We start from the raw sequence: 12,949 nt of genomic DNA on the forward strand, positions 1-12,949 counted from the left end.
ATGCTTCACATGAAAGTATGTTCATCTCACTACTTGTGCTTTTGAATGTTATTGATTCATATGTGCCCTATTACATTTCTAATATGAAATTAGTACATTTTAAATTTCTTTCTAGTGTAGCAGAACAATGTGGTAAGCATTCTCAAACCAAGAAACACTGTTTATGTTTTCCCGTAAATACATATGTAGGTCATTCTTGAACAATAAACAATTGTATGGAAAGAGAATGGAAAAGTAAAATGTCTAGTTCAGAATACAGACTGATATTTTCCTCTCTTCTCAAATTATCATCAAGACTATTCATTCAGGATTTTGCTATCTTTCTAGAGTATTAGTGGTAAGTTAAAGAAAAAGTTTGAGGATGACTAAATAACAAAAATACCAAATAGTTTCAACAAAGAAAGAAAATTAATTCAGTGCTGTTTAGTTTTTTTGCATTTCTATACTAGCAGGAGGATTGATTTGTGATCAGAAAAAGTAAGTGTTGTTTGGTTAAAAAGAAAACCTCTCACGCTTTGAGAGATATCAAAGTGGTTTCTGCTCTTTATTCACAACTGTTTCTGCTTGTCTCCCTCTTCTCTGGAACAGAGATGCAAGTTAATATATGCTAGTTAAAATTTATGCCAGTGTCATTTCATATATTGTGATTTTTTAAAAAATAATTACTATTAAAGAAGTAAACTGCAAGGAATTTAAACATAAGATAAAAACTTCTTTGCTTAGAGGATGATCAGATACCGGTATAGGTTTCCTAGACAGGTTCTCTGTTCTGGAGATATTCAAAACCCAACTGGATGTGGTCCTGGGCAACCTGCTCTAGTTGACTTTGCTTTGAGCAGAGGAATCAGACTAGAGACCTCCAGGTTTTAATAGTTCTGTATCTGGAGATGATTTTGCAGTGATGTTGGATATTTAGGATGAAAATCTCAGTGTAGTCTGCATATGTGCATTAAAGGAACTTATTACTGTACAGTTCTTCAGATTATGACCTTTTATTAATGTCAAATCAAGAAAGCCCATTAAGTTTTGTGTGTTTATATTTTGAGATCTGTGTGAGTTTTTTAACTTCATTTCACACTTCAGTTCTGAAGGAGAATAAATATCTCATCAGTGTTCATTATAAAGATTAAAGAATTTGTTAGAAATTCCAGATATGTATGTGTTTCCAAACATTGTGTTCTAGTTGTTTTCAATTTCCTTTTTTTTTATTCAACAGCTTGATTATATAGCTAATACACTACCTTATTATCTTCCACAGATCTGAAGAGGGAAGCCAGTATTTGTCACATGCTGAAGCATCCTCATATTGTTGAGCTATTGGAGACATACAGCTCAGATGGAATGCTTTATATGGTCTTTGAGTTGTAAGTTTCTCTCTTTGATTTTACCTTTCTTTGTTGTCATTTGCTAAATAAAATCCTAAAAGTATGTCTGCTTCCACCTGCTTGTTTTTGTAGCTCTGAAGTCTTGAGTGCTATGAAAATATTTATTTCTAGCAAATACAGGTTGTCCCAAATAAAAAAAGTTGTCACACTGGCTAAGTGGCTAACATCAGGCCGATCCTTTATTGTGTGCTTTCATTGATGGCAGCTGTGTCCCTAATAGGGTACATCAGAACAAGTTAAAAATCTGTTGATAGTCGTCATCTTTGGGTAACTGGTGGTATTCTATTCCAATTGCAGGTTTGTCTGTTTTTTTCCAGACTATTGTTTCTTTACCACTGCTTTTCCTTTACTAGATAAGAAAGTAAAGCTTATTGGAGTATTGAAGTATTCTTGTAAGTCACTGTACCTGTTCACTTTGTATGAAAAGAGGGGTTTGTCTAAAAGATACGATTTGGAAACTTGAATGTAAGAGTTTAGTTACCATTGACATACAGAAGGGTGAACAAAACATGACTTTTCAGCAGTGTACTGGGATTTTTAATGAACAACGAGAAACAAAAGCGGGGGGGCAGCCCCTACATCACCACATTCCTTCTTTGAGGGAAAATTATTCGTCCTTCTTGAGTTAGGTTTTTATCTAACTGGGAAGGACGAAAACAGACATGCAGACTATGAATTTGTGCATCTTCCATATTTGATCTTCCTTCTCTTCTCTGTCCCTACCAGCTCTTCTTTTTATATTCTGCATATATGCATTGCTAATTTGCCTGGGCATATGTGTTTATACCTCTTCAATTTCCCTGATCTTCCTGCATTACGTTCTCTGATGCGTTTGTCCTGCTTGTGTTGAAGCAAGCCACATCATGCCAGTGTATTAAGTTGAAACGGCATGTCCACTAGAGCCAAATATTTGACTTGAGATATGCACTTAAAAAATAATTCTCACACGTTAGCTTTACCATTGAGGTAGAGAAAAAGTTATGTGCTGACAGCAAAAAAATTATGTGAAGCTGAAAATTGTTGCTTGAAAGTCTTCCGCTTTTTTTTTTTTAGGTGAGTTTATAAAACTATGATTGTGTGAAATAATTGTTTTATGCTTTCTTTTCTGTAAGTTTTGATTCAATACTGAATTTGGGGGTTTTATTTTGTAAATCCCAAAGCATGGACCAAGGGACTTTAATTATCCTATTATGAAATAATTATGTATACCTTGGGGAGACATACTGTGATAATTAACAAGATTTTGAAATGGAAAAAAGGTTTTGCTTCTATTTTTACCATGCCAGTAGCTCAGAAACATGAGACAAAAGAAGTAATTATTTTTTAATGACAAGCCTATTATCATTTAAGTTTGTATACATAAAATGTAAGCCTGAACAATTAGAATTACCACACAAATACTGTACCTGACATCAGGCCACATGAAAGAAGGAAATGTGAGGCTATATTATTTGAAGGATAATAGTTCTGTACCATCTCATATGTCCTTGTCTCCCTTGTACTCTACAAGACATCACTCTTTTGCAACACACAGTGATAGAAAATGAGACAGTAGGAACACCTGTGCTCAAAACATAGCAGGGAATGGAAGAGTTGTGGGTGCAATGTGTTGTGCTGAAGGGGATGCTTTGGTAAAGTGATTCGACAGAAGACCGATGCTTGCTGTGGAGTAAGACTGCATTGCCTGAGTTTGATTGGGTTAGTGGCATACTATATAATTGTGACCATAATAAGAAAGTTGTAGTTAGTAGAAAAGCATCTATGTACTTGTAGGTAAATTATTTTCTCTCATACTGCTTTTGGTTCCTTATACTATTATTGTAACAAACTTTAACTGCTTTGCAACTAAGTTCTGTGTACACTAATAAAATACATTTTATTGGGGTCTAGTTATTCTGAAATTACAGAAAAGGGGAAGACATCACAGATCTGCAGAGGAGACATCAGCCCAGCTGGTGATGGGCTACTTGTGGACTGGCAGGTGCTTTGCATGAAAATTAATTCAGGTCCAGAACATGCAATGCACGGAATAACCGAGCCTAAAACTTTGTGCCATCAGTTGCACATAAATGATACATAGGTCTACTACTGTTTCATAAGCTCTGAGCTACATGGAGCAGCTGCTAAAATGACCCTGAATATCTTGCCAAAGCTATTGTTACAAAAAAGTGCAAGTTAAATCAGGAAATGCAGCATATCTGATAACAAGAGATTGTACCACTCAGGAAAAAATACAATCTGTGCCCAATTTTGAAAACTTTTGTTACAATAAACATTTTAAAAAATCAAGTCATAATTCATAGAAGCACTGATGAACATGAACAGTAGCAATGTAGTTTAACACCAAAAAATTAGCTATGTTTTTAACCACTGTTTATACACAAATTCAAGCACTCTTTAGAATGGGACCATCATGTCATGTTACCTGTAGGTTGTCATTAGGTTACTGCTATAATAAACTGCCTAGAAGCAGTTGGCCGTGATAGATGAAGTGCTTGTGTAGAGTAAGAAACAGACCCTGTCCCAGAAAGTCTTATTCTTAAAGTAAATTTATTATTTTGAAAGTATTTAGATGTTATTACATCATAAATGAGAGACTATGTGCCTGTGCCAAATGATTTCCCCCCGACACTCCCCAGAAGCAGCTTTCCACTGATGGAAGAGATCCCTTGGTGGCTCTAGAAGAGACCTTGCATCTGAGATAAGGCCAGCTCTAGTTTTTATCATACAGTCGCAATTTTCTTTCCCATTCTATGGTGTTATTTGCCGACAGCTGAGTATCAAGTGATCCATCATTAGTCTCAAGTTAACTGTGACCTTTTGCCTAATACAAGCATATAATCAATAGAAGTATATGAGACATGCTTTACAGTGTCAAAACAAATGAAAGCAATCTTTTCTTTAAGTCTGTGTCTTGCAGTGAACAAAATAATGTGCAAAACTCTCCTGCTATTTAAAAATTCCATTCATGAAATGGTGCAACCTGGTTTATTTCGTATTTGTTCAATAATGTGCTTTTTGTCCCTGTCACATGATGTTTGCTTGGTAGTTCATGCATGTGGTGGGGGAGGAACACTGGTTTTATGGAGAACGCTGTTTTCTGCTTGGTATATAACTATCACTTTTGTTTTTATATTCCATTGCTTATTACATTTTTTTTCCTACTGACCATTGGTCTTTATTGAATGAGAATACTTTGAGAAGGGTCAGCTACTTGCAATATTTCTAAAAGAAAGCAATTATTCCATTTGAAGTATCTAAAAACCACGTTTTAGACTTAGAGTATGTTATATGCAGTTTATCCTCAGTACAATCAAAGTACGTGGACTGAGAGTACTTACCTTTCATGCTGAAGAGCTCAGGCACATGAGTAGTCAGTGAATTGCAGATAACTTAATATCTGGTCATTTGCAGAATATTGTCTCACCACTATACATAGGTGGTTTTGCTTTTCTTAGTGCATTCTAAGAGAGATTTATCTATTGGGACATTAGAAGAACTGATCTTATTTGCATTTACCAGGATGTATATATAATAGTTATATACATATAACTTTGCTGTTTAACCTACCTAACATGTAAAAATGCTTTAGTTTTAAAATCTCAAATTCATCAAGGCAGTACTTTAAAATGATTGCAGTCAGGTTTACATTAAGTATAAGCTGATGAGCATTTAAATGACGGTACATTCAGTCATGCAGCTTTGTTGAACTGTTAAGGAATAAAAGGGGGGGGGGAAATGAATGCTATCTATTCGTTTTGTTACAATACTGTGAAATAGCACAGCTTCTTAGTTTATGGAGTGAAAATTTTTTTTCATTATTTTACATAATCATGTGTTGTGGTTTAACCCCAGCTGGCAGTGAAGCCCCACACAGGCACTCTCTCACTCCCCTCCCCGCTGGTGGGATGGGGGAGAGAATCGGAAGAGTAAAAGTGAGAGAACTCGTGTGTTGAGATACAGGCAGTTTAATAGGTAAAGCAAAAGCCGCGCACACCAGCAAAGCAAAGCAAGGGATTCATTCCCCACTTCCCATGGGCAGGCAGGTGTTCAGCCATCCCCAGGAAAGCAGGGCTCCATCACGCCTGACGGGGACTTGGGAAGACAAACGCCATCACTCCAAACATCCTCCCTCTTCCCTCTTCTTCCCCCAGCTTTACACGCTGAGCATGACGTCATATGGTATGGAATATCCCTTGGGTCAGTTGGGGTCAGCTGTCCTGGCTGTGTCCCCTCCCAACTCCTTGTGCACCCCCAGCCTCTCGCTGGTGGGGTGGGGTGAGAGGCAGCAAAGGCCTTGGCTCTGTGTGAGCGCAGCTCAGGGATAACAAAAACATCCCTGTGCTATCAACACTGCTCTCTGCACAAATCCAACACGTATCCCTGTACCAGCTACTGTGAAGAACATTAACTCTATTCCAGCCAAAACCAGCACATCATGTTAGGATTCCAGTTATGGTTTTATTTTTAAATGCAGTCTTACCTGTAGTCCATCTTTTCTTTTTACTTTACTTTACTTCTTTCATACTTGCATAATGGATTATCTCGGATAAAAATAAGACTTAAATGTTAACTTTTAAATGTAAAATCAAAAGAAAGTAAAATCTCTATTTTTCACACCAAAACAGGTTGTTGTCATTCCTGAAAGAAAATAGTTTCAGATACTTCTAGGTCTACGTTTGCACCAGACTTTGAAAAATATCCAACGAAAGGAAAAACTTTTAAAATTAATTTTGAAAAGCTTGCAATACACTTAGAGACGTCATTAGATTAGTCTTAGAAATCAGGATTTTTATCGTGGATGAAATTTTGTTCTTTTATAATAAGTAGCAAAATTTGGCAGAAGAACTGAGAGTTCACAGCACTGAGACATTGATGCATTGGCATTTCGGTATTTATTATGTCTTAATTATCAAAGGCCATTAAGTTGCATTATTTTAGCAAAGCTTCAGAAGACCTACTTTTAAGCAAAATTAACTGGTAGAAATTAATATAAAATGTAAATGCATATACTTGTATTCTCAACATGAACTAATTCACACAACATTGCTATAAAGTGAGTATTCTTGTATTGCCTCATGATACTGGCTGACATATCGAGGTTTTAACATTGAATTGGAGTATGGATTAAAGATTTCAGGTTAGGTACAGTACTACTATTGTATTACCACTAAACCCAGTGCTTTTTAAGGATGCATATGTTCTTTCTTTCGTGCTATTTAAAAACCAGGTTGGACCATCATAAAAAAACACTAGTAGAAAATTGTTTCCGAGCATACCTATTTAGAATTACTTACTACTCCTAAGATCATATACTACTCTCTAAGATCTCCGTACAGCAGCCTTCCAGTACCTAAAGGGGCCCACAGGAAGGCTGGAGAGGGACTGTTTACAAGGGCAAGGAGTGACAGGACAAGGGGTAATGGGTTTAAGCTGAAGCGGGGTCGATTTAGATTAGATGGTAGGAAGAAATTCTTTACTGTGAGGGTGGTGAGGCACTGGAACAGGTTGCCCAGAGAAGTTGTGGATGCCCCATCCCTGGAAGTGTTCAAGGCCAGGTTGGATGGGGCTTTGGGCAACCTGGTCTAGTGGAGGGTGTCCCTCCCTACCCATGGCAGGGGGGTTGGAACTAGATGATCTTTGAGGTCCCTTCCAACCCTAACCATTCTGTGAGTCTATGATCATCTTCTACGCTGTGATTTAGGAATTAAGTATTATTCAGTGAAGTTTCAGTTGTTTGTGACTAAATGTAATGAGTCAGTTTATGAAAAGCACTGAAATTCATCTCTTGGCTGCCAGCAAAGTTGTAAAGATGCCTCAATCTAAAGTATGGAAAACAGACGCTGAGAAGGTAAACCCAGGAACATTAATTATCTGGAATGAGCTAAACCCTGGATGCATGGGCAATATATAGGAAATAACTTTCTGTACTTTTTGGTCTTAATTTTCAGAGGTTGCTATGTAGGGCTTCAAGAAGAGTTAAATACTATGTTTTTCAGGTTGATTTATGGCAGGTTTTTTGTTGTAAGTGAAGATGGCAAGTTTTTAAACTGTCCAACTGAAAGAAGAAATGCCATTGTGCACAGACCTTTAACATACATGGTACAAACTCAATAAACTCAGTTGCAAGCAATATGCCAAGTCTTTCTTTTTTCTTTTTTTTTTTTGTTTTTAAGTAATAATTCAATTCCCTAAAGCTGTGCTTCTCAAACTTTCTGATGTTGTAGGCCATGTCTTATTAAGTCACCTGAACATTCAAAGCTATCATACCCCAGTATTAAAATGTAGATGTCTTCTGGAATATAGTGTCTATTCTTCAGAGTGATTATTAGCCTCACAACAGATTTCTGCATTGAATATGACTCAGGAGTAAACTTTCTGGGCAGGTCACAATTTATCATCACCTTTGTGCAGAATACTAGAAAGATTTTCAAGGGGCACAGTAGCACTGATCGGAGCTACGGAGAGAAACATTTATCCAAAGGGCTGAGATCCAGGCACAGTGCTGCTAAAAATATGGAAAAAATCAGTAGTGGTATATGGGAAATTAGGGGACATAGTTCATACTGATACCCAAAACGATTCAGATGTGGTGGTGGTGCCTGTTAACTCCCTGCTCAGAGTTACTTTAGCTGGCACTTTCAGGGTAAAACCATAAACTGTCCGAGTCAGTTTATGTAGCTTCCCTGAGTGCCCTCTACTGGTATCAGATGACTCTCTCCCGAATTATGAGTGTGCTGTAATGTTAACAACTTTTTCAGCATCTTCCACATATGTCTTCAGCATGTATATATCTCTGTGTCGTTATTTTACTGGATTTTGACTTATCTTAATTTTTTTTTTTTACGGTTTCCACATGCCTAATGCTGATAGTCCTTACAAAACCTTGAGACTTCCTGAGCTTTCATTTCACCAATATCTCAAAACTTGAATGCTCTTGCATCACATAAGCCTTTCAGTTTCTGCAAAGTCATCTTTTAAGTGGTTGTGATATTGCTGAGTTTTTAGGCTGTTAGTGCACTGAATTTTCTGGGGTTTCTTATAACTGAGGCTGACTTTTTTTTTTTACAGCCTCAGCTAGATACAAATCTCATAGGGTATTCGGATAAAATCCAACATCATTGGGGTGATACAAGTCCCACTTATACATGAAAAAAATCTGCTCTTAAAATAAGATTTTGTCTTGAAAAAGTAGTCAGTTGAAGTCAGAGATTAAAATACCTGTCGTATATTTGTGCTTTTGAGATCAACAGTTCATCTTAATGGAATAAAATGTTCAAACATTACTGCTCACAGCCCATAGCCATTTTTAATATCAACATAACTTAAACTAATGGAAAATATTTACAGAAAAAAAATTGAAATTGCCACTTACTGTTACAAAATTTAAATGAAAAATGCTGGTATATATATGTGAGAGGTAGATATTTAGGTTAAAGACCATTCTGATTACAAACACCTTGTTTAATCGAAAAGTTAGTGTAAAGGGATGACACTCTTGGCTCAGTGTCTCAGCAACTATTGATATTGCTAAAAAACTTGAGTGCCTCTGGATCTTTATTCATCTGTACTTTATAACAAAGTCAGAGTGAAATTAGTCTTCTAAAGGGTTCTACTGCTTCATGAGAATGACAGCTCCAAATTTTTGGTAGTTAATCATGCATTTTGTATGTTCTACAGTGCTTGGTGTTGCTCAGGTTTCAATTTTGTTTCCAATCTAGCTGAAATAAATTGTTGGAAGGAAGCACTGAAAGGGAGATTGACATGAGGGGGGTTTTCCAGTGAGCTGGCTAAATCCAGATTTATGCTGTTCTCATTGAACCTGACCCTGTTGCTGCTATACAGCACTACGTATAGGGCAGCACAGTATATTCTCTGAGTGATATTTAGCTATGTATACAGACTAGGTGTATGAAATGGAGCAAGACAGAAAAACTACTGGGAAAAAAATCTAGAGGAAAATATTGATGCAGCGATGAGCAGTCATGGTTTGGCAATATGGATTTCTGATTTGTGGGGCTTGTTAAAACTGAAGATGGTACTAGGTGCTAAAATAATTGGCCAGGATATTTTTTTCCTCCTCCTTAAATGAACGTGCATTTTTTTTGGTCACCAGTCTCTCTTACAGTTGTTAGTGCTCAATCCACATAATAGTATCTATTGCATGGGGATACCCTTTGTATTTATTTGGGAATTAAAGCTTCTGCACATTGCTTGCGACTCCATAAGCGGAAGTTTTGCATTGCAGGTGTGTAACAAAGCAAAAGTGATTGTATGCTGACATTCTGGATAGCTTACCAAAATGGCCCTGATAATGTGGGCTTTCTAGATTGTGGTGGGTTGACCCTGGCTGGAGGCCAGGTGCCCACCAGAGCCGCTCTCTCACTCCCCTCATTCACCAGACAGGGGAGAAAAGGCATAACGAAATGCTTGTGGGTCGAGATAAGGACAGGGAGAGATCACTCACTAATTGTTGTCACGAGCAAAACAGACCGAACTTAGAGAGGGAATTCATCTAATTTATTACTAGGCAAAACAGAGTAGAGGAATGAGAAATAAAATCAACTCTTAAAACACCTCCCCCCACCCCTCCCATCTTCCCGGGCTCAACTTCACTCCTGGCTTCAACCTTCCCCCCCCTCAGCGGCACAGGGGGACAGGGAATGGGGGTTACGGTCAGTTCATCACACGGTGTTTCTGCCGCTTCTTCATCCTCAGGGGGAGGACTCCTCTCATCGTTCCCCTGCTCCAGCATGGAGTCCCTCTCACGGGGTGCAGACCTTCAGGAGCAAACTGCTCCAGCGTGGGTCCCCCACGGGGTCACAAGTCCTGCCAGCAAACCTGCCCTGGCGTGGGCTCCCCTCTTCATGGGTCCACCGTTCCGGCCTGGAACTTGCTCCAGCGTGGGCTTCCCATGGGCCACAGCCTCCTTCAGGTGCCTCCACCTGCTCCGGCGTGGGGTCCTCCACGGGCTGCAGGTGGAATCTCTACACCCCCTCATCCTTCCTCCACGGGCTGCAGGGGGACAGCCTGCTTCACCATGGCCTTCACCACGGGCTGCAGGGGGATCTCTGCTCCGGCGCCTGGAGCTCCTCCTGCCCCTCCTTCTGCACTGACCTTGGTGTCTGCAGAGTTTCTTACATCTTCTCACTCCTCTCTCTGGCTGCAAAAGCTCTCTCTCTCTAAGTGTTTTTTTTCTTCTTAAATATGTTATCACAGAGGCGCTGATTGGCTTGGCCTTGGCCAGCGGCGGGTCCGTCTTGGAGCCGGCTGGCATTGGCTCTGTCAGACACAGGGGGAGCTTCTAGCAGCTTCTCACAGAAGCCACCCCTGTAGCCCCCCTGCTACCAAAACCCTGCCACGCAAACCCAACACATAGATACCTTGCAAATTCTGCTTTACCCCGCCTTGAGTCTTTGGTGGAGAGGAAAAAGAAAAGGTGTGAAGGCTGAAAATGATATGTTACAATCAATATTTTTTGCAAGCGCCTTTTTAAGCATGAAGTATAATATGTAATTTTTATTGTTCCTGTTAACTCTTGTTACTCTCTCTTTGCCCCACCAAGCAATGAATATTTTTAGATATAAATCTGCCTTAGGTTACTTACAGGAGAAAGAAAAGGATGGCAGTTATGCCACACCAAGCTGCTTTGGTTTTAGAGAAATGGCAGTCTAACTTTGGCCTAAGGACTATTGATATTCGTGCATCTAAAAGTGTTATACTACTTATTGTGGGAAGTTAGGTTATCAGAAAGACTACAGACAATTAGGAAGAAAAGAAACAAAGTATCAGGTATCAGAGCTAGTGATACCTGTGGCAAGCCATATTCTATTAGATTACCTATTAAATGCTGTTTTAGTGAGTAATGCGTTGTACGTGTATCCAGAGTATTTTATGTAAGATTTATGTAAGTGGAGTAAATAGATTTTTTGGAGCATTTTTATGTAATTGAGTGTAGTTATCTGTCTTAAACATTTTTTCCTCTTTTTACCTGCAGTATGGATGGAGCAGATCTGTGTTTTGAAATTGTGAAGAGAGCAGATGCTGGATTTGTGTACAGCGAGGCTGTAGCCAGGTATGTATTATAATTTCAATTAATCCCACAAGATAAATGTAAAAGAACAGAATATACTGTTGTAGAATCTGGTAGCTAGAAGTTGGAATAGTATAAATAATGGTGCTTCCACAGTCTGAATGTTTATTACAATAAATAGCATAATAAAAGTAGAATTTTGGAGCATTTTGTCATTTACTAGTTGTATATTTGGATGGGATTATTGAATAAAATAGTATTTCACATTCAATACTTAATTCTCTGTCTTTGCCTTTTATGGATCTCTGATACGATGGCATTAGGTGACTTGCCTGACAGGTGTGAGTTTTATTGGTCTTGCTAGAATGAGTCATCTTTTTTCTTTTTTTTTTCTTTTTGATATATCACTTTATTTATGGTCACTTCAACGTTTCACAAGGTAAACTAAAATCAAAGAGTCTATGTAATTGTAGAAGGTCAACAAAGCCCAATGTCCTAGTGGCATGATAATTGACCTGAAAGCCCATGAGATTCTTTGTTTGCTTTTTTCATCATTGTAAATTTTTAGCATCATAGAAGCCAGTTTGGAAGAGACATCAAGAGGTCTCTATTTCAACCTCCTGCTCAAAGCATTGCATTTAGATCATGTTCCTCGAGGCTTTGTCCAGTGGGGCCTAGAAAACCTCCGAGGATGGAGATTCCACAGCCTCCCTGGGCAGCTTGATCCAGTGCATAATGGTGTTCCTAGGGAAAAGTGTTTCCCTATAACAAGCTGGAACCTGCAGAGGACAAGGGTTGCCTCCCTTAGCCCACTAGTAATGCTCTGCCTGATGCAGCACAGGGAGCTGTTGGCTTTCTTGGCTTTCTAGTATGGTCAGTAATCTGTTAGGGCATCCTTTGGACACAGGAGAAAGAAGTTAGTCTTTAATCTACATCAAGCAAGCCAAGATCTTGGTTCTGTCCCTTTCTAGATAAATCAGGCAGTGACTCCTTTTTCCATTCTGTGTTTCGTTATTAAAAAAAATGAAGGATCCTGACTTCTTTGTCATATGAAGCAGAATTGTTGGACATTTGAAACCTTTGCAAAATGGAAAATGCAGATTTTTCTTTTCTAATTTTCCTTGGCTTCAGTCAGAATAATCCTCAAACTTTAGATTTTGTTATTCATACACAAACTCCATTCTACTGAATCCTGTATATTTAAGGTTAAGTTGGTTGATTAGTTTTATATAGTTAGACTCTTAAAACTTTATATGTGTGTAGTAATTTTTCCTGCAGGTTTGTCATGTATGATGTCTTTGTTTTTTCAGTCATTACATGAGACAGATATTGGAAGCTCTGCGTTACTGTCATGATAATAATATAATTCACAGGGATGTGAAGGTAAGGGGGTTTAATTCTTTTTTTTCTTCACCACAATAATACAAACTAGTGAATTTTGATTTCTGTTTTTTAGAGGAAGGGGGAAGCTATAGAAAAGGAAGCTATATTTGCTGAATGTGTGTTTACGCTTACTGTGTCATGTAAGATT

At 38.3% G+C, this 12,949-nt stretch overlaps 1 protein-coding gene across 9 annotated transcripts in view; it reads left to right on the forward strand.

Moving 5' to 3' along the window:
* CASK (calcium/calmodulin dependent serine protein kinase) overlaps positions 1–12,949 on the forward strand; it is a 225,369-nt gene that overhangs the window by 91,518 nt on the left and 120,902 nt on the right. For all 9 annotated transcript variants that reach the window (XM_054802304.1, XM_054802342.1, XM_054802297.1 and 6 more), the window contains exons 3-5: positions 1,259–1,364; positions 11,383–11,460; positions 12,729–12,801. In XM_054802304.1, the coding sequence (XP_054658279.1) occupies positions 1,259–1,364; positions 11,383–11,460; positions 12,729–12,801 (257 nt within the window). The remainder of the gene's footprint in view (positions 1–1,258; positions 1,365–11,382; positions 11,461–12,728; positions 12,802–12,949) is intronic.

Source organism: Grus americana, chromosome 1, assembly GCF_028858705.1.
Source record: "Grus americana isolate bGruAme1 chromosome 1, bGruAme1.mat, whole genome shotgun sequence".
NCBI lineage: Eukaryota > Metazoa > Chordata > Aves > Gruiformes > Gruidae > Grus > Grus americana.